At 40.6% G+C, this 22918-nt stretch overlaps 1 protein-coding gene and 1 long non-coding RNA gene across 3 annotated transcripts in view; one reads left to right on the forward strand and one right to left on the reverse strand.

Moving 5' to 3' along the window:
- On the reverse strand, positions 1-15272 carry LOC143877332 (uncharacterized). The gene is made up of 2 exons (XR_013250601.1): positions 13405-15272; positions 1-942 (listed from the first exon to the last, which is right to left on the reverse strand). It is a non-coding gene; the product is annotated as an uncharacterized LOC143877332 (long non-coding RNA).
- The window catches only part of LOC143877320 (uncharacterized), a 15234-nt gene continuing 6662 nt past the window's right edge, over positions 14347-22918 (forward strand). The window contains exons 1-2 of one of the 2 annotated variants that reach the window (XM_077379326.1): positions 14347-15059; positions 22511-22887. In XM_077379326.1, the coding sequence (XP_077235441.1) occupies positions 14531-15059; positions 22511-22887 (906 nt within the window). In that variant the 5' untranslated portion in view covers positions 14347-14530. Of the gene's footprint in view, positions 15060-15471; positions 16294-22510; positions 22888-22918 lie in introns of those variants that run through there. The other variant, XM_077379318.1, reaches the window with a different exon arrangement.

A 22918-nucleotide genomic window follows, 5' to 3' on the forward strand; every position in this document is an offset into this window, starting at 1 on the left:
TAAAAGGCTGCGAAACCATAGCTTCCCTGCTGTAATTGTCTCTTTTGTGATATTTTCAGTTACCATTTAAAAAAAAAAAAACACTAAACAAGACTGAGTTTGAAATATTGTACGTAAAAGACCTGATTGTTTTGAGATCCATGGATGCTTGAAGAGATTTCAATAATGTGTAACACAATTACTGATAGGTACAGCATAACTTTGTAATATAGAGAACATCTACTCTCTCAGGGCTGACAAAATGGCCAACATATCATATTTGAAATATTGAAAATTAGCAAATTAGATTGGATCATATGACGCAAGCAGAGAGAAGATTGATTTACTCACATAGTTGTTATGCCATACAAGCAGGTTGTGCCCTCCTTCCATTTCTCAGATCCTCAGTAGAAAATATCAAACCATGGGAGCCTGTACACAATCCTCAATGCATCAAAATGAGCTCTTCTTCTACAAAATTGGTCTCTTGTTCCCTTAGGAGTTGATTGTGATACATTGGATCCATTCAGAAAAGATGAAAAGTCTGAGCCGACCACAGCCCAAGTTGAAGCCGGGTACACAGTGGCCAAGTCAAGTCAAGTCCCCCGAAGTGAGACTAAATCACCGAGTCAGAACTGACCCTGGTAGCCAGTACCAAGCAGTTCCGAGAGGCAGAGCTTTTAAGACATAATTTCTCTAATTGGGCTCACTTAGCCTGCAGGTCGAGATAAAAAAAACACAGCTATTTTCATACTAGAATGTTGATCAGTTAATATACAAAGAATCCATTTCCAAGATTGGTTGGTTAATTAGAAAACTGAGAAAGATAGGACCCAGAAGGTCAAGCAAAGATGTTATTATGATGTTATTATGATGGTTGTAAGTTTTTATCAGTGGTAGGGAGGTTATTAGTTATTATCCATCTGAATGGTGCCAGGGGCCGAGCAATGCCTGTGATGTCACCTGCGTGATAAAGAGTTATTAGAGAAAAATTCAAGAGTCTACCATGAAAAGATTGAACAGTGACAACAAGGAAAACATTCTAGCTGGCAGCATAGAAGCAAGTCAGCAAAGCTGCAATATCTCAATAAAAGCACAATGCTGTAAATCAAGAGCAATTCCATGACACAGTCGTATAAAAAATTGAAAGGTAACAATAAGAGAGTCAACAAATGATCAGCAATTACAAAGCCACAGTTTAAGTCCAGAGAGCTAAGTGCAGCTCGTAATAACTAATAACTCAGTTTGGCTTGATAAACTAGCTGCCTAGATTTAGAGACTACTTATCCTTTGTATTTTGGTACAAATCTAGTGTTGTAGGTTGATTTATGGGAATCTGTACCATACATTCAAAGCTTTTGAATTCTTCCGCCAATAGGAATTAAATCAACCAAGAGAGTTCCATAGGAATCCATACAATACATTATAAATCAGAAAAATCAGCTCACAAGTAAATAATAATCAGATGTCTATTCAGGTTTGTCAACAAATCAGCTTTATAAAATAGACTCCATAACTATGGCCCAAAGAAATCAAGAAGAAATAAAGGAACAAGAGGGAATGAGGCTAGACTCAAAAGGAAAAATACTGATAAGCTGTAATGAAAATAAAAATCTAGGAATTTTTTTTCTCTGGGGTAGTGTGCAAGGCTTCGACTCTAGATATAGATAGCCTCCAAGAGAAGAAAGAGATATACCTAGTGATATGAGGAGGGGCTGATCTCAGATAATACAACGAGAGATGAAGGAAAAAAGAATCAAGATCCAACAAATCAAGATCAAGAAACAATCATGATCTTGAAAAGGAAGATCAAGATCCATAAAAGATAAAGATCATGATCAAAGAAAGAAAAGAATATCAAGATGCAGAAAAGATCAAGATCAAGAAAAGAGGAATGAAGATGAAGGGAAATAAAAGATAATAGGAAAAGAGAAAACGATTTATAAACCCAACCAGAGGGGGTAAAAAGGAGGAAAAGAGGGAGCGGTTTATAAACCCAATCGAGAAGGGTCAAAAGGAGAAAAAGATTATAAATTCGGAAAAGAGGGAACGGGTTTATAAACCCAATATCAGGAAGGTGAAAAGGAGGAAAAGATGGAACGGTTTATAAACCAAACCAAGAAGAGTGAATAGGGAGGGAAAGAAGGAACGGTTTATAAACCTAACCGGGAAGAGTGGATAGGGGAAAACGGTGGGAATGAATATAGGAAGGAGAAAGAGGAATGAATAGAGGATGTGGAGAGAGAGAGAGAGAGAGAGAGAGAGAGAGAGAGAGAGAGAGAGAGAGAGAGAGAGAGAGAGAGAGAGAGAGAGAGAGAGAGATGTGCACCTTGACGCAAGAGGGGCTTCTACTCACATTTTAACCAAGATTTCTCAGACTTCCTACAGCTTCCTTGGTTAAGAAGCATAAAATGAGGAAAAAGTGGGAAAATGAATGCAAGATATAAGAAAGGAGACATGGAATGAATACATGATGTAAGGAGGTAGAAAACGGAGATGGAATAGTAGGAGGGGAGGGGAGGGGAGGAGAGGAGAGAAAGAAATGTAAGTGTATGCCTTAACGCAAGATGGGCTTCTCATTTTTTTTTTATCAAGATCCCCTATACTTCCTAGGGCTTCCTTCTTTGGCATTTATAAGGAGGGTTGAGGAGTCTTGTGCCAATGTTCGGATTTGCTAAAAATAGTAAGACCGCACTTAATAAAAATAATAAGTACATCTTTACTAAAAATAGTGAGTCTGTCTCTAATAAAAACAGTAAGTTCGTATACTAAAAATAGTAAGTCCATGACGTGTGGCTTGGACTTGGGCTTGGTTTTAAGGTAGTGGGTCATAGGTAGTAAACAAATAGAGTGGGTGACACGACAAAAAAAAAATAGAGTGAGTGATAGGGTTGATGTGAACATCCCCACATCTAGGCTAAATAAAATGCCAATGATCCAAAAAATATGTTAATAAAGGAAAAATAACACATGTCAAATAACATAATAGGGAAAAAACTAAATCTAATGGCTAAGATGACTGAATCACATCAATTCAGCAATAAAAACATATGTCCGGAGGAATAGATTCAAAGTTTACAAGGGCAATAGAATAAAATCCTTGTATGACTTACGGTGCAGCACGATGCCGCTAGTACAGTTGTTTCCAGAGTTGTGCAGGATGGGCATTGATAAGGATGCTTTTGTAGCTGATTGCTATTATAGAATTGAGGGGACGATTTCGTAGAAAATCAACTTCAGATGAAACATCTTTGAGAGGGAGATTAACAGGGTTGCTCAATTGATGGAGGTATTGGAGGCTTGCTATATAAAAAAGTCTGGAAAGGGCAAAAGGGTTTGGATCTGGAGCTCGTCTGGAACCGCTAGTGCCAAGTCATTCTATCACAACATTGCGCTTATCCCTCAGCCCTCACATATAGCAAAAGTGTGGAGCATACCAGCGCACCTCCCAGGGTCTGTGTGTTTAGCTGGACAACTCTTCTCAACAAGAACTTATGGAGACCATCTTAGAAACCGTTGATCATTGTTGACCACTATGCGTTATGTGCAAAGGCAGGGGAGACGGTGGACCACATTTCATTCATTGCAAGATAGCAAGGGAGATTTGGTGTAGGATCCTAACAAGATTTGGGATGTCCCGGGTCTTCCCAGTACGACTTCCAAATCCAGTGGAATCTTGGCTAGTCGTTCATTGGCCAGAGAAAGGAAGGATTTTATGGAAAGTCGTGCTACTATTAACACTATGGGTGATGTGGTAGGAAGGAAATGCTAAAATATTTAGGCGATTGACTAAAAGCGAGCTAATCATGTACACTAAGGTGATAGCGTTAACCATATCCTGGGCAAGGACCCTCCCAAGCTTCAAGTTCATCTCTGCTTATGAACTTTGGAGGGGGTATAAGATATATGTAATAGAACGGGGCAGGTACATACCCCTTCGCCAACATGGAATCCCCTAGGCAAAGGATGACTAAAGTTGAACTTTGATAGGTCGAGCATAGGAAAGACAGGGCAAGCTGGGGTGGGTGGCATCCTAAGGGATGAGAGGGGTGTAGCCAAGTGGCCTTTCATAGGCCCAATTGGAATTGCAAACTCCAATAAAGTTGGGGTCAGAGCACTACGAGGATTTTAGACTTTAGTGACCTAAGTAGATTGATTATTGAAGGAAACCCACTTAATGTTATCAGGTGGATGAGTGAGATTCAGCCTTATCCTTACATACGATGGATTAGATGATATCCTTGGAGGTTTGCACGTAGGATGGATGAGATGTTTGATATGACAGATGAGATGTTTGCAAATACGATAGATGAGATGTTTGATCGACTCGAGGGTGCCTCAGTCACTTTTCAGCATGTGCGGAGATTGGCTAATTCGGATGCTGACCGGCTAGCACTGACCGGGGTATAGAGGGACAGCCTTGCTATTTTCGATTTTTTGCCTCCTTAAGGGATGCAAGTCTCTATTGCTATTGTTATCTTTGTTTTCATCGGCTTTTTGTATTATCTATTGGTTTTAACCTTCTTGGACGCCTCTTTCTTTAATGAAATTATTTGCTATTCAGGAAAAAAAAACATATGACTGAAAACAATAAAAGCAAAAGTTGAGAGAGGGCTTAATAAAGAACCACTCCATCATAAGATAGACCATAGCAACTGACTTGGTTATATCATATATGAATGTGAAGTGTGAGAAGAGAAATTTAGCAATCGATTCATTTCTATAACATGTTTCCGTCTAAACAAAACAATAAGGTTCACAGAACTATTAGGATGCAAGCTAAACATTATGGTATGCGTGAATGAAAAGAAATAGTAAATCCGGTGTGACTGCCTAGGAAGCACGGGTACTCTCCCGAGCCTCACGCACCTGTGTCGGGTGTGTGTCGGGTGCGGGTGTGCCTCGGGTGCGTACCCGATGCGTACCCCTTTTATTTTTTTTTAAAAGAAAAAAAAAGTGGGTTGGGTGCGTGTAGGGTATGCACCCCCAGCGCACCCAACACGTTTTAAACCATTAAAAAAAAAAAAAAAAACCAAAAACGGGGGCTGGGTTTTAAAAATATGGGGGGATGGTTTAAAAACAACAAAAAAGACCATTGGGTCTTTTTCCCCCCAAATCTCCCTCCTCTCCTTCCAACTCTCTCCCCAACCTATTCTCCAATTGTTTTTTAAATTTTTATAAATATATAATAAAATATTAAAATATATTATATTCGGCGTAACCACAACGTACCCGCACCCAATTTTTTTGGAAAATCACATACCCAAGTACCCGTGTCGTGTCGTACCCGCACCCCGTACCCGTGCTTCTTAGGACTGACTGCCATGCCCATATATTTATACAATCACATTGGAGGACAAACTACAGTGTAAATGAGTATTAAAGTACAAAACATATAAATATTATCCAGTTAACTAGTTTTTCCAAAAGCAAAATTACAAAAGAAAAGAAGAAAAGGGATACATTAAGGTGTTTTCCTAATTGACTTGTTGACATGTGTCCAACATGAATATCTTAAAAAAAATTCTTAAAGTAGAGTGCCCTTGCATTCAGGCTGTGTCTCTTAGATCGTATTTTCACCTTTGAGGGCACAAATAATGGGTATTTGGTTTTTTCCCATCTTATGATTTTCTCATGTTTTACCTTTCAGATATGTTCCCGTTTTTACTTATCTATTTTTCAGTCAAGTACATGTTTTCAGTATCCTGTACTCATGAACCAACACTTTATGGTTTCACTGGTTTGAACTTGCAGTACAGCTTAGGCAAGTACATGTTTTCAGTATCCTGTACTCATGAACCAACACTTTATGGTTTCACTGGTTTGAGGAAAACGACAAGGAAAAAATGTGAAATCCACCGGTGTTGGATCTTAACTTCCTGACTTGCCACCTTCAGAATTTAAAATGTGCAGACACCCAATTTTGTCAAGGTGGAACTAATGATAGGTTGTCGCGAGGAAGATTCTCATGACGAGTCCCAGAGTACCTGTAGTCTTTCTCTCAATCTCTCTCTAGGTTATAAAACTAAGATAATTTTTCAAAAATGGACTTTACCCCAGAGGTGAAACAAAAGCCCGTCTTTACACGGTATCCCGCCTTTCACGGCACAGCCAAAAGCCCGTTTTCACACGGCCTTTCAACCGAGAAGTTAGCTTTGAGTAAAAAACATTCGTTTTTACCCAAAAACACTTCGTATTCCGAAAACCACCGATATTAGGTTCATTGGAATCTCCTCGGAACGAGGAATCCAACGGATCTGTCCGTGTGCGATTTGGAGTCCAAACGGTGGAGTTACGGTCCGCCGAAACTCCCCGAAAACCCGTCAAAAGAGACGAAAAATCAAGTTTTTCGAAACAAGAAAAGACAAAAAATCACATTTTCCGAAATGTTGCCGACCTGACACTGACGTCAGTGTCAGGTACATTTTCGCACTCTACGAAAATGGATTTCTTCAAATTTCCCAGCTCGAACCTCTATAAATAGGGGGGTAGGAGTAAAAATAAGATTTTAAGTTTTAAAAATCAGATTTTTGGTTTTTTAACTATTCTCTGGTTTAGTTTTAAACTTCAGATTTCTTCTTTTCTGGTTTTTCAGTTCAAAAACCCTTCTGAATATCAGAAAACCCTAGTTTCTTTGCTTTAGAAAAGAGAAAGTAGAGAAATTCTTAGGTAGCTCACACTGGGCGTCGGAATTCTGCCGAATTTCTAAAGACTCGGAGTGACATCCTTCAAATAGCGTCGTTATTCTGTTGAATTTCGCAGAACTACGAACTATTTTTCCATAATAGCTCCGTTGTTTTGCCGAAGTCTCGGCAAAACCGAAGCCTCTTCGTCCAAATAGCGCTGTTGTACTGCTGAATTTTGGAAGAATGCGAGCCCTATTATCTAAATAGCGCCGTTGTTCTGCCGAAATCTCGGCAAACCCACATCCCCTTCGTCGAGATAGCGCCGTTGTGCTGCTGAATTTCGGAGAATGCGAGGCCGTATTATCTAGATAGCGCCGTTGTTCTGCCGAAATCTCGGCAAACCCGGAGCCCTTTCGTCTAATCAGCGCTGTTACGTCGCCGGTTTCTCGACAAGCTTTCTTGCTCCTTTGGTAAATTTACATTTATTTTCTAGCTTTCTGCATTTCTATTACAAAACTCGGTGCAGAGTAGTTACAGAATTTATGGCTCTTTTTGCCCTAGATCCTGTAACGTAAACCCCTCTCCTCTTTGTAAATAAGGCTACGTTCCCTCTCCTTATCCCACCACTCTGTCTCCGGTCCTACCATAGACAAACGAGATAGAGAAGAGGGCCCTGACGCTCCACGGTGTTGGACAAACGGAGGGAATCATAAACTCAGAGTTTCTTTTCCTTTCTGTATTGTCTTTTTCCGTTTGATTTAGTTAACCTGATTGTGGTCAGTTACGAGATCTTTCGGGACTCATATAACAACATACAATCTTAATCATGATAACTGTCGCTTATTTTCTTTCTTTTGTAAATTCATTTTATTTACATTTTGGAATTAAGCGTAATCCAAATAAAGGATAAAAGAATAAGTTATCCTGATTTAATTCTTCAAAAATGCCAAATCAAGTCAAAAGACCGGATTCATCCGTGCAAGAGGGGTGCTTAACACCTTCCCCAATTGTAACCATAACCCTTACCCAGATATCTGTAAGAACCATGCCTTAACAAACAGAGCAAAATTATAGGTTCTAGGGCCAGAGTAAAAGAACCCCTTTGGTTACTGTTCCTCCAATGGAACTCGGGTACTTATCCCTTTTTCATCGGAAGAACATGCACGGGTCCTAGGCCCTAACCTAGGTGGCGACTCTGACTTTCTCTCTCTTATGAAGTTTGGATCACGGTCCCGAGTTCACAAGAAACGTAGATCAACAAACACTCCCAGAAAGCCCGATGTGGTGATCCCCTCGCCGCTCCAGGCGCGCGCAAGAAAAAATCGGCCCCCACAAAATGGAAGAAAAGATTTCAAGCAAAATTTGTGAAGCCCATGGTTGATCTCGTATTAGGAGAAAAAGGAGAACTGCAGAGGCCTACACACATGTAATTCATGTGTGTGTGTGTGTGTGTGTATAGGCCACTGATATCCGCACTACCATGTTTTGGTAATGGCCCGAACTCGCCTTATTCACATTGCTTAACCAGCTGTCAAAGGTTATTACAATTCCCAAAAAGCCCTCAGCAGTCAATTAAAAAAATGTAAAACAAGTTGAGTTTGCCCTATTTAAGGGTGTCAATTTTGGCTCGGGCTCGGAAGCTCGCTCGAGCTTGGCTCGGTAAAAGCTCGGCTTGAGCTCGGCTCGAATCCTTAACGAGCCAGGCCGAGCCGGCTGGCCAGGCTCGTTAAGCTTAACGAGCCGAGCCCGAGCTAGGCCAGGCTCGGCTCGGCTCGTTAAGGATTTGATATATTTAAATATATATATATATATATATATATATATATATATATATATTATATATTAATATATACACTAAAAGGGTTGTCTAGGGAGTGAAAGGGGGAGGGAAAATATGTCACTTTTTTTTGGAACCCCATATGTTACTTGGACCACCCCCCGTGGTGTAAAAAGAGTAGTCAAATTACACTAGATAAGGCTGTCCAGGGAAGATGAGGGGTGTGAATATATCATTGCCTTAATATATCCCGAGCTCGGCTCGGCTCGTTTACATCCCTAGCCCTATTATCAAAACTTGATCGTGCAGATATCAGTAACCTAAATTTGAGTTCACCCCATTATCAAATTTCGTGTGCCCAACGTGTGTCCATTGTAATACAATGGCCCCCAGGTTTGATCTGGATTATCAAAAGTTACAATTGTCTTAGAACAAAATAGATAAGGGAAGAAGGAGAATGGCCACCTGCTTGTAGCCAGTTACTCTATTTTCTCCTCTTGTATGAAACATTTCCTCTTCTCTCCTTCGCTAAGGCCCATATCTTCTCTTCACCTTTGTAGGGAACCTATCCTCCTCTCGGCCTTCTCTAAGAACCACACTGTTTCAGTTTCTTGCCAAGTTCCTAAAAACTTTTGGTTAAAGAGGCCACAGTTTCATTTTCCAAAGGGGCCAATTGTTCAGAAATTTGTCTGAGTGGCATTAATGTACTTTGGTGGAAATGGAATACTTGTGATTTTCAGTATTTTGGTTTCGTATACAACTCATCACATAAACTGATTGAGTGCATGAATGAATAGAAAGCTGCTCCATGTTTTGGTCACTCTGTCTTTCTCTCTTCTCCTAATATGGATTTACATTGTATCGGAGCAAAGTGAAGCGTCCCCTCACCTCAAAAGGTAAGGATCAATCTTTCTTCCCTATCTCAAAACTCTATTTCATTCGCTTATATCCGAGCCCTAATTTTCAGATCCCTTCCTTTTAAAACTTTCAGAATATTCTTCCCTAACTTCATGAACCCTGAACCCTTTTTCCTCCACATTGTAGATCATAACAGATCCACCATGACATATCCATCTTTCTTCGTAGCTCATTGTAGATCTATCTTTCTCATATATCACTACATAGAGATCCATTTTCCCCTCCCCTACTTTCTTTGTGATTCACAAATATAAATAGACAAATAGCCACCAAAAAAATATCTCTACCTTCATGTCTTCAAAGTTCATACTAGCCATCTTCCTCTTGATCCATAGTTTCTATACAGTCACATCAGTTATAACTATATTTCTTCATGGCCACTTCTTGCACCTTCCTTAATTCATCTTCCACTTCCTTCCCCATCCCTTCCCAACTTGTCATGATAATTACCTTTTTTGGAAGGGGCTGATCCTTCCCAATGTTACTATCACCCTTAAGGAGTCCTTGGAGGGGCTTGTCATTCTACCGGATACCTATCTGAAGGAGAATGGATTTGATATGAAGGAACCAACTTGAGAGAACCCAAGGCCCTTGTTACTGTAGGATTCGACCACTCCAGTAGTGGATAGTTCTCGACACAGGCAGGGGGCAGCGGATTGAGAAAGCATTGAAGACAGATCAACTACTCAAATAGCACTCATCCATAAACCGGCTACTAGTACAAATAACAAAAAGAAAAGTAACCAACGTTTATTGGAAAAAGCAAGCCCAAGGATTTGGGACCAAAAGCGGTTAGCAGTGACCATAGAATACGTCTCTTCAGCTTGGGTTGGGTTAAAAACACGGAATGTATTTGCACCATCACCATCTTAGAAAAACGTATTTACTACGGTAGAACCATGAATAGCGCATAGCAGATACAGAGAAAACTAGAGTGTGAATCCTGGCACATTAAAGATCAACTGATCATTGCATGAATTAACTCCACTTTCGATTGAGGTCATTGCATAGGTTCTTAACAGAACCTCTGCTAGAGAACTTTAAAAGGATCTTCAAGATTAATATCTACAGTAGTTTGAAGAAAGTATTCTCCAACTTAATGCAGAAATAAATTTTTTTTGAATAGGCACATAATTTACGCATGAGTTTCTGCAAAAGATAAACATTATTTATCATTTTGCTGCAATAAAACAACTACTACACGAACATGACAGTTCATTAGACAATAAATAGTTTGGGAGATGAACAGAAGATCTTCACTGCCTCCCTACTTACATGACAGATGAACTTTATATAGTTGTAATACGATCTCATGGCACCTAAATCTTCAACTCCCAAGCCTATAGCAAATCCGTCTTCACATAACCATGGCTGTGGACGCATCGCGGACTTGGTCAGAGATAATACACAAGGTAGAAGACGAGATTGACAGTGAGACAGCCATATTATACACAAAGTTTTACAAACTCTCGACTTGGGTACTCAAGGAGAGACTCATTAGGGCCTTCTGCCTATGCCCAATGAAGCAAGGATACGGGTACGGGGTGCGGGTACGACACGATACGGGTACGTGATTTTTTTAAAAGTAAGGATACGAGTACGTTGTGGGTACGCTGAACATAAAATATTTTTATATTTATTATATATTTGTAAAGATAAAAAAATTAAATATTTTGTTAAAGAATTCAAACAATTTAATTGGAGAACAATCAAATAACGATAACATCACAAAAATCTAATATTACTTCTAAGTTGTTAGGTTTTTAATTACGGGATGTATGTGTGTGTGTGTGTGTGTGTGTATTTGATATATTCAACCCCCCTTTTGTTAATTGGGTCAGTACCCATGCCACCGCCCTCACCCTACCCCACGTAGACTTTTGGACCTCCTCCGAGTCCATGATATATCTCATCACATCGCATTGCTCTACCAATAAACCGAGGATGTCAGATCATGGCCGCACCAGCCACACCGCTGTCACATGTTTATACTGGGAGATACTACAGCTCTACCAATAATTCAAAGTATCACCAAGCCCCTACTACAGCTTTCACACATCAAATGGGAGATACGCCCACTCTCATCTCCATTAGAATCTTCTTGGGTGGTAGAGTCAGGTGCCATATTATTCAGGTAATATGGCGTCACTCACTCCTTACCTTGGGTCTTCTCGTATTTTCATGGGAGATGGTTCCAGGCTACCTTTACCCATGTTAGTCATGCTTTCATTTCTTCTTCCCTTCATTCTTTGTCAGTTTCTAGTGTTTATGGTGTTCTTAGTCTTCAACACAATTTATTGCCTTTTTCTAAGTTCACGTCTCAATTTTCCTGTTGTTTTCTTTTTACATTCTCTAGTGTTTATGAATGATCTGCAGTCTAGTACGCTCCTCGCTAATGGTGTTCGAAAGGGGACATTTACTTTCTCTGTGCTCCAATGGCCAGCTTCTCCTCGTCAACGTCTAATGTTGAAGCTTTGTCTACTACAGAGTCCTCTATGTCATAGTTTGTACGACATCATCGCCTTGCTCGTACGTACAACAGTCCTATACTCCTTAATGTCTGTCTTTTATTAAAACTGCATGTAATAAAGCTTGTGAGCGCTGTTTTTGTCCTGGTTATAAGCTCAGAAAGCAATCTGAAATTCCATTTAATTCTTATAATAACATTCATACCTCATTTCCGACTGAAGTAGTTCACTTGATGTGTGTGGTCCTGTCCAATTGCCTCTTCGTCCAGATCTCATTTTTATACAATTTTTTTAATGATTTTACCCATTCTGCATGGACTTTCTTCATGAAACACAATCATAATATAGTGTTTAAAAGTCGTTGACACAACAAGGAACTCGCCCTAGTCGACAAGGATTTTTCTTGGCCGTGTTCCGCATTGCACCACATCCGCATTCCGCGTTTTGCCCTACAGAGTCAATAAAAACTCCTTTGACTCTACTGAGTTATGACCGCGTCAACCGCATTCTTGGCCGCGTCCACTCCGAGTCGACAAGGATTTTTCTTGGCTGCGTTCTGTGTCACATCCGTGTTTTTAAACACTGAATCATGTCTTAAATCTCTTTTATCATTTCCCACATATATGTTATTGAACATTGGCACTTGAATCAAACATCTACAAAGTGATGGTGGAGGTGATGATGAGGACCGGGTCAGGGCAATATTTGGCAATTTGATTATTATCTTAGGGTGTTTACAGCTGCGGAGGCACATATACAGTGGGGTCCCCCCCCCCCCCCCCCACGCACACCAAATGTCCAATGCAGGCAAAGTGTAATTAGTCCGGCCCCCCAAGTGTAAATTCCTAACTCCACCCCTGGGTGTTTAGTAGGGGTTACAATAGTAATAAGAGAGTGGATTGAGGGTAATTGCAGTAAAGTTTCTTGTAATGAAGAAGATGAAGTATGCAAGGGAGAGAATCGGTTGGGAGGAATATGCCACACATGCCAAAAGTGGCACTTGGTTGGGGCACATGACAAGTGGTACTTAACCTCTCATGTAGGGAGTTTGGGGGACTATAGTAACATTGTACTATTTTGGTCCTAAATAGTGGATTGTGTGTTGTTTTTGTCTTCTTGTAGTTGTTTGTTTTGCTCCCCTTTGGTGGTTGTGGTTTGTTGGTATATATTTTTCTCCATCTTATTGGGCAAGATCTTGGGTATTTCAGTGTGTTCGCCGGTGGTAGATTGGCGGGTGTCTTTGGCCGTGGGTTTTGGTCACTACATGTGATTGCATTTGTTTCCGTTAGAATGATGCAATTTCCTTGCCTTAATTATCAATAGCTCTAGGCATAAATTAGTCTTGTATACTTCTAATAATTACAAAGAGATAAATAAATAAAACAGGAAAATAATAAATAAAAAGTCGACAACGGAATCTGCCCTTAGCCAAATTCCGACTGTCGAGCGAAAATCAAAGTGCATTGACCAAATTCCCATGGCCCTTCAAGTTATTTGCATCCAAAGTGTGTGCCATTTGATATGATCCTAAACCTCAGAAAAACAAAACAAAACAAAATAAAAGAACCAGAAATTATGAATCCATGTAGAGGAAACAACCGGGACTAGAAATCTGAAACTCTCAAAGAGACATTACCTTGTCTGTGGCGTGCGAGTGAGATCTCTGATGCGGTTTCCTGTAGATAGACTAGGTAGGTTTTGGATTTAGGCATCATTTCACTCGAGGATGAAACTGAAGAGAGAATAGCAGAGCTTTCAAACGAGTCCCCTCTAAGGTAAGAGAGTAGTCCTACAGCCCTTTAATTCTTAATTTCTTAATTAAAGAATTAAGAAAATTCTTAATTAAAGAATTAAGAATTAATCAAACCTCCCCAAGTTCCCTTCTCTGTCTTAACTTCTCTGTCTTTTAGAGGGTTAGAAGGAGGGTGCCCATTCCCTCATAACCCCTCCCCATCCATCTTACTTTACCGATGTGGGACTATTTTGGGTTTTGCGTGGAACCCCAACCATCTACCCCTCCAAGCGGAAGCAATATGGACCATCTCGCCCTTTCACTCTGTGAAAACGTGGAACCACGAGATATAACACCGGGCTTCTGAGATATTCCCCGAGGTACATTCCCACCCTCGGAGGCAAACCAGGATTACCACGCCCTGAGCTCACTGACACCATTTGGAAGGAATTTAACCCGGTAGAACTCACCTCTAAAAGCTAGCCGTAGCAGTTAGAGCGAGGGTGCCCATTCCCATGTAACCCTTCCCCATCCTTCTTACTTTACCGACATGGATTATTTTGCTTTTGCTGTGGAACCCCAACAAAAAGACCACTTTTCCCTACAAAGATCAATAGTTTTGCTTTTCAAGGCGGAGCCCTGTTGAATAGAGGGAGTAAGATCAACGGATCAATATGTTGACATCTGGTCGCTGGTCGAATCAACGGATCCATTCACGTACACGTGGCACACGCTTTCCATTAAATTTCTCGGCGGAGCATTTCTGGAGTGTCCATTTTTGTGACCCACGGCGGTGCCAGTACTTTCGATCGATCGCACGACGAACACAATTGCTACATGTACGGCTACGATCAATCGATCTCTACTGAAAAAAAAGAGGCAAAGATCTGTCCTCCACTCGGGGATCAAAAGAAAGAAATATCATACCACTATATCATACCACTACACTTTGCTCTTTCGCCTCCAGATCCCTCTCCTCGATCATCTCTTTCCTCCAAAACCCTAGCTCTTCCCTTCCTTATTTTTCTCGATGCCTCCTCGAACAACGAAGAAGGGTACTACGTCTAAGAAGGCCTCGCCAAAGACTACGAAGCCGAAAAACACCACGCCTAAAACCAAACCGGCGTCTCCGTTAGCCCCCGTTGAAGAGTGGGAGGTTCCGGTAAGCACCGTGCCTGAAGACGTTATCGGATCGGAGATTCCGTCGAGCGCCGAACCGGAGGATCCGATTCTCGAGGATGTTACCGAAACGGAGGTTATGAAAGCTGTGCCGGAAAATGAGGTTGCGCTGAGCATGGTTGAGGAGGAAAAGACGGTTGTAGATGAAGAGGTTTTTACGAAATCATCGGAGGTTTCTACTGTAGTGGAAATTTCTACTGTTACTACTGTTACTACTGTAGTGGAGACGGAGGTTACGAAATTTGAAGAGGTGTTGGATTCAAAGGATTCCATTCCAGATGCTGTTGATGAGGAGGAGGATGAGGCTTCTGAAGAGAATGAAGGAAATGCGTATGGAGGAGTTAATGAGATGGAAGCCGTTCAAATGGATGAAGACCTAGGTATTTCTTTTCTCTCTCATTTATCCTTCTTACTTGTTAGTAGTGTTCCCTTATATTTCAACAATTGGAAAACCGATTAATCGGAGGCCCAGCAAATGAAAATATGAGCCCCACTGCACTGTATAATCATAATTGAGAAACCGATTGTGAGTCCAAAAACTGATTATTACTCAAATATTGAAGGGAAATCGTAGTTGGAAACCCATTGGGAGGGTTCTGAATCGAGGGACTAAGATCATCCATCCGATCAATTGACATCGAATCAACGGATCCCATCATCTACACGTGGCACAAGAGGCCCCATTAATTTGTGGCAGTTCTTTCGATCGCACGACGTGTCCTCTATTACTACGTGTACGGCTAGGATTAGTCGATCTCTCCAAAGAAACCTTCCTCCTCAGTACGGGGATAAAAAAAGGAAAGACCTCCCACGCCTTCACCTCGCTCTTTCACATTTCTCTGCCCCCAAATCCCTCTCGTCTATCTTCACTCTTCACCAAAACCCTAGCTCCGCCCTTTTCACCATAACCCTAGCTCTTCCCTTCCTTTTTTTATTCTTCTCCTCACCTCCAAAACCCTAGCGCGATGCCTCCTCGAGCAGCGAAGAAGGGTACTGCAGCAAAGAAGGCCTCGCCGAAGATTACGAAACCAAAGAACACGACCCCCAAAACCAAAAAGGCCTCTCTTTTGGCCTCTATTCAAGAGCCGGAGGTTATCGAATCGGAGGTTCTGACGAGCCCCGTCCCGGAGGAGACTGTTCCGGTGGTTCCGATTGTGGAGGAGGTTACTGAACTGGAGGTTCCGATTGTGGAGGAGGTTACTGAACTGGAGGTTCCGATTGTGGAGGAGGTGAAGGCTTTGCCGGAAAATGAGGTTGCAGATGGGGAAAAGACGGTTGTAGAAGAAGAGGTTTTTTCTAAATCGGAGGTTGCTACAGAAATGGAGGTTTGTTTAGGAGAGGAGGCGAAGGTTTTGAAATTGGACGAGATTTTAGATTCAAAGGATTCCACTTCAGAATCTGTGGAGGAAAAGACGGTTGTAGAAGAAGTGGTTTCTACAGAAGTGGAGGTTTGTATAGGAGAGGAGACGAAGGTTCTGAAATTGGAGGAGTTGTTAGATTCAAAGGATCCCACTTCAGAAGCTGTCGATGGTGAGGACGAGACTTGTGAAGAACCTAAAGAAATTGATGGTGGAGTGAATGAGAACGAAGCCGTTCAAATGGATGAAGACCTAGGTATCTCTCTCTCTCTCTCTCTCTCTCTCTCTCTCTCTCTCTCTCTCTCTCTCTCTCTCTCTCTCATTGTTAGTGTTCCTTTTTTTTTCTTTTCCGTCTGAGTGAAGATTGTTGGAACTTCTCTGCTAGACGTCTTTCAACGATTTACTCTAGTATTTGTTTTTTCATTTATTTTGCAAATGTAGATATGCCGTAGGAAAACGAGATAGTGATTTCTCTATAGGACTTGATTTATTGTGTTTGTTGAGAAAATCTGCGGAGCAAATCCGATCTGATCGTGCACAAGTAGACGGAAGAGATAAAAAGGACACAAACCACAAGATGGACACCGAGTTTTACGCGGTTCGGCCAAGATGCCTACATCCACGGGCGAGAACATGATCTTCCACTGTGAGAAAACAATATACAAGGATTACAATGGATTAAACATACAACCCACAAACCCGGAACCCTTTCCTTGCTTCTGTCACCCAAGATCATACACAAAGAGGAACCTGAGAAAAAACCGAGAAGAAAACCCCTTCTCTCTCTCTCTCTCTCTCTCTCTCTCTCTCTCTCTCTCTCTCTCTCTCTCTCTCAAGCCCTACCACCCGAGAAAAAGCACGCTCGTTTTTCTTTGCATATCCTCTTTGGAGCTGCCCTAAACACATGAGAAAGCCTCTCGTTTTAGCATGGTTTCTAAGTTTGGGTTCCCACAAAAAAGAAACTACTATAAGGCAACTTATTTGTAAAAGGAATAGGATACGAAAACAAGGCAACTCCCAACAATCTCCACCTTGCATGCTTCCCAGTCCCCTAAAGATTTTCCGTTGATGTCGCCACATGTTCGGTGTTGCCGCAAACCACCATTGGCCATCTGAATCCAGCTACACACTATCGAATCAACTTGGTTTTGATTCCTCCTGACTCGATCAACACGGCCAATGCACATTTGTAGTTGCCGACGCATTGACTTACAAAGTCAACCCTGGAGGTGGATCTCTATCCATCCTCCGCATCGTAGGTACTGTCACCTTCTCACCATCGTCTACAACCTGAAAACTTGTCTCTGCACCAATTGTGAAAGAAACCCTACGCGTGCACGCTCTACCACTTCGTTTCCAACTAGCCATTGAGATCTTAAGAACACTAGTCACCGTGTCTCCGACCAAATGATATAATCATTCACACTTCTTCATTAGAACTATACAATCGTGTGTAATTTTCATGGCTCTTGCAACCCCTGGAGACCAACTGGCCAAGTGAAACTAGATTCTTCCATATCTTTGGGGCATACACCACACCACCCAAAATACAAACCACTCCATCAAACATCTTGATCTTCACCGTCCCAATTTCTGTGACATCACAAGTAGACCCGTCACTCAAGGAAACTACACTTCCCCTCGTCTTTTAGAACACATCAAAATATTTCCTCCTGGAGTATACATGAATAGAGCACCTTGAGTCTAGATCCATTCATCATGAGAAGTATGATTACTAAAGACTGTGAGAACGTCTCTAACCTTTTTGCTTTGCTCTTCTATTACAACCATCACTGTATTTGTAGCACTATTGTCCGACTGGTTAGCTCGCTTAGGACAATCCCGCTTGATGTGGCCGTATTCCTTGCAACACTAACATTGCACCCCCTTTCCGCTGACCCTGGATCTTGACTTGCCTTTTATTGATACCTTGTCAGACGACCTTCCTCTTTGATTCCCACTCATTAAAATCATCACCTGATCTTGATGACTCCCTTCAAGAACTTGTTTCTTTCTCATCTCATTCGATAGAGCGACATCGTGACTTCCTCTTACTTCATTGTATCCTTGCCATACAATAAATGTTCCACGGGTCGGATTCAGATTTGAAAAAAAAAGAAGGGTGCCTCGGTTTGGGTCGTGTTGAACCTCATCTGGTTTGAACTCGGGTTGGGTTCAGGTTGAGTAAATGGTTCCTCGAGTCACGTTCTGGTTGGCCTCAACCCGACTCGAATTGCACCCTAGTTTGCAATGCTAGTTAATTGTTTCTTTCATTGTTGTGTCCAAGTTTCCACTTTCTATTGGTTTGTGGTTTGCCTATTATGGCATGGAATATTAGTTCTAATTTATCATTAGCTGTTTTCAAAGTTTGGTGATTTTGCAATAATGATCAGTAGGGTTCATGTTCATGTCTTTATTTTGTATCAATTCTTGTGCGTAATAGCATGTCTATTCTTAGACTTTAGTGATGACTTTGAAATTGAAAGTCTCTTTTTATTTTCTAAACTCCGATCCAGACCATTGAATACGAGTTATAGACATCAGATTGATCAACCCGCCTTTTGGGATCAACACCTTTTTCTATCAATCCGTTAGCCTCCTAGTCGATCGACAATTGCTCTATCAATCAATTGAGAGCTACGCTGATCTGAATTTTTGACAATCTGAAAAGTTGTTCTCTTTCTCAATGTGTTTTTCTTGCTCTTCTATGTGTATTGAGTCCTTTATCCTCTTCCATGCGACTGTTTTAGGTTTGAGTCTTTTGTTTAACATATGACCGGATCATCTTAGTTTAGTTTAAATGTGTTGGTGGCATGCTTATGCTTAATTCTCTTCCTGTCTTTTCTTTCATGCATCATCCACATATTAGTTGTATTCATGTCAATGTGCTAAATTCTAATGATACTCTTTGGTTTATGTTGTATCTTGATAGATTCATTTCATACTTCAATCAGATGCATTATTTTTGTAATCTGTCTTCCATTTCAAATTGTATGTGTTTTTACACATTTTCTTGCTATTGTGTTAATTTAGTGTAATCACAATTTCCATTTATAGCATGATTAATTAGTTAGAAAGCATGTTTAGATTATTTTAGGAAGGGTATTAGTAGTGATTGATCGTGACTAGGCAAGGTTGGTGCGTAAAATCTTCCAACCCCGTAACCTGGTTTGAACCAATGTTACTGGGGTCGCGTTTGGTCCCTCGATCTAGGTCACAGGACCCCATCCGTGGTACGGTAGTGATCTAGATCGCTAAAAATGACAACCCCATCGTCCCGGACTACAACATACTTTCACATCCAGCTTTGCAAGAGGGAAAACTTCGGTAGATAAGGGAAAGACGGCAAGACACTAGCTTATTAGTTTGATCATTTATCATGTTTTTATGTTTTTATGTTTTTATTCCATTTTTTTGAAGTATTTATGTTTTTATTTCATAACTAAGTAGTTATTTTCTGTTTGATTTCTTTTCGGATTTAGTATTCAATACGTGCTGGTAATTTATTTAGTGATATCTGGAGAACTTTAAATTATATATATTTTGGTTTGCAATTGAAGCTTTGTTTTTGAATAAATATGCATCGCATGTTTCCATCATACCGTGTATTGGGCTAATCATCGCATCATATACCCGTTCCCGTACCACGTTCCAGGTAACATTGATCTGAACCCCATTGGGAACAAAGACCAGTTCATTGTGCATATAGAGTCAATCTTTGGTCCGAGGCCCTAACCTAGGTGGCAACCTTCTCATGAGCTAGTCTATCCAACTCAAAGATTCTAGAGAGGCAGCCTACTACTTTGGCCTTGGAAAGGCCTCAAGTCTATTCTCGCAATCGTTCCTAGATGACATGTATCTGATACTCCTTCATCTTCATGTCCGCATCTACTGTCGAAATATCCGTGACGCTGGTGGCCACATACATTGCGAGATCGAAAAGGGGTTTCTATATTTATCAATTGATTTTAAAATAAGGTGTGGAAAGGAACCTAGATGAGCTTTCAAAAAATTACCTCAGTTTTCTATAGCCTTCATCTCTCTCTCTCTCTCTCTCTCTCTCTCTATATATATATATATATATATATATATATATATATTTCTTAGTCTCTATTGATTGTTTCTCTCATTCAAACACAAAACATCTTTCTATTTCACCAATCAACCATGTCTCCTCGGTGGAAATCCAACAAGGAAGAATTGAGGTTCCATTTGGTAAATCAGCAAATAAGAGCGAACTGAAGGGTGAAGCCGTCTACGAAGAAAGGGATTTCAACTTCAGACAACATGCTGCTGAAGATGAAAAATCGCTAGAAGGAATTTATGATTTGGACTACAATGGGTGTGTTGAAGAGGAAACAAATGATTTCGACTTTTATGGGTTATCTAATTTTGCTGAATATTACAATGAATATGAGGTTCTACAAGAAACTCTCTGTGAGTCAATTTATGACGAAGACATTGCTGATTCGATGGAATAGAATGAAAACTATATTGAAGGAATATTCAGTTTTTTTTTTTTTTTTAAATGACAATTTCTTTGATACTATGAAGCTTACATTGGGGACCAGGGGTCCCTACTTGCATTACATAGAATCAATTAAGGGTGGCCAGGATCATACTCCTAGGCCAGTAAAAAAACAAAAGAAGTGATCTTCTGGGTCAACCGTTACAGTGAGGTCTACACTTCCATGCGCGGCCACCATGCTGAATAACTATTTCACTTCCCTTTCGAATTCTTCATCTACTACCGCAGCCGAGAGTGCCTTCTCCATTCCCGCTTCCTTTCCTTTACATTGCCCAATGGTCTCAATTGAATCGAATCCAACAAAAAGTGCCATATTTGTGGGCCCCATCAAGTCATATTCAGTTAATTTTTCAATCCATGGCCTTTTTTAAGGACTTTATCACATGATGCATGCCTTTCAAAAGAACCACTTGAGGTGTATCAACTTGAAGTGCTTTCCATATAAATTGTTTGCCCCTCCCTATTACCTAATCAATAGATGATAGACTTAACACATTGGAATCAACACCTTGACTCTTTTGCAAACAAGAATGCCATTGATCTTTTACATCGAGCTCGAGTGAGGAATTTTCGCTTTACCACGAGCCAATGGCAGGCCCTCATGAGTCCAACAATCTTTCCTGTCTAACATCATGATTACCCTCCTTAGAGAATCGGAAAGTTCTGCATTATTATCCAGAAATCATGCCATTTAAGCTAGAGCCAAAAATATGCAAGAAAAGTGCTAACACAACACAATTTCAAACCGAAAACTGGTAACCCCGACTAATCAAATGGTTGTATTAAGAAATGATCAGGCATGGCTTTCCAAGCTAGCCCTATTGAATATTCCCTAGACTCCTCTAAGTTCCATTTGTTTCCAACTCTCGCATGTTTAGCTATAGAGTTTATTACTAGACATTATGGCCATTGGGCATAAATAACTTTTTTTTTTGTTTTTTTTTTTGTTTGACATTTCGTTGGTGTTCCAATCCAAACCTTCGATTGTTTAAGAGCTGGCTTCAGAGTGAACACTCTCAACTGCCCAGTGCCCTCTAGAGTCCAGACACTAGTTGCTTTGTTTGATCTAATAGAGCTAGACTTTTTAATGTCTCTCTAATAGGGCTAGATTAAAGTCTGTGCTGCCGACCATTGAGATGTGGTGCTGACCAATGGGTTAAAGCTCAGTTTAATGATACCATTCATAAAAAAGGCTTGGTTTAATGATATTGAATCGGATAAACATATCCATAGTTCATGTGTGGTACTACTTTGCCACTACATCCTAGATTTATATGCAAGTATAACTATGTCTATGTATTGCTTGGTTTCTTTCTATAGTAGGATGGGTTTCTGTTGGTTCCAATAAAGGGCGTATTTGTGATTCTAAAGTAACTGTCACTGACTATGGGGCATAGTGGCATACATCTATCATAAACACTAAAACTGAAAAAATGAAAGAAAAATTGGTGAATTAGGATTAAGAATTTTGTGTTGAGGTGAGCTAGTTCTAGGACTATTTTCTGTCTCTTATTTGTGTTGGTTTCTAACTCTGTTCATTGTAACGCGTGGCCATTTATTTTTGTGTATCGCATTTGCCTTTTTTTATTGATAGATAATTTTATTAAGGAAAAAGAGGGGGAAACCCCATGACTGAGATGGTCGGTACAACAAGCTAAGCCGCAAATAGACAAGAAAATGAAGCTACAAAATAAAAGGCGCCTCAAGGAGGGGGAAAATAAAAAATAGCCAAGCTATCTCTGCCAATTCCCGCCCTGTCTGCATCACTATTGGCTGGTCTCCTAATGTGCTAAGAAAATCAAAAGTTTTGATGTCTTGCTTTTGCTTTTATTCTTGCTATATAAAAAGTGTCAATTTTGGTGCATCTGTGCTGCTCATAGTGGTTGTTTAGTTCTGATGGTGGTGAAAGGTCACTGATGTGAACCACTTAATTTGGCTGTTTCAGTTGCTAAACAGGAGATAATTGAAGATGGGACTGGCGATGATGAAGGTGGTGAGAAGGTTGGAGATGATGATAAGGTTGAAAGTGACGATGAAGAAGATAATGAAGAGAATGAAGACTTAGAAGATCCTTCTGTATATATGCATTCATCTCTGACAGATGGGAAAAAACAAAAGGATTTTGAGATTTTCGTTGGCGGGTTGAGCAAGGAAGCAGTTGAAGACGATTTGATTAAAGTCTTCAGTGCATTTGGGGAAATTCAGTCTGCAAGGATAGTAAAGCATCCCTCTACACAAAAAAGCAAGGGGTTTGCATTTATCCGCTATGCAACTGTTGATCAAGCAAAGAAGGTTCTTGCTGAGTTGAAGGATGGAACGGAGGTCGTCCTCGTTTTTTCAATCGTCTGTGACT

The sequence above is a fragment of the Tasmannia lanceolata genome, unplaced genomic scaffold, assembly GCF_043159265.1.
Source record: "Tasmannia lanceolata isolate RefF3 unplaced genomic scaffold, GAP_Taslan_0.1 ptg000002l, whole genome shotgun sequence".
Classification (NCBI taxonomy): Eukaryota; Viridiplantae; Streptophyta; class Magnoliopsida; order Canellales; family Winteraceae; genus Tasmannia; species Tasmannia lanceolata.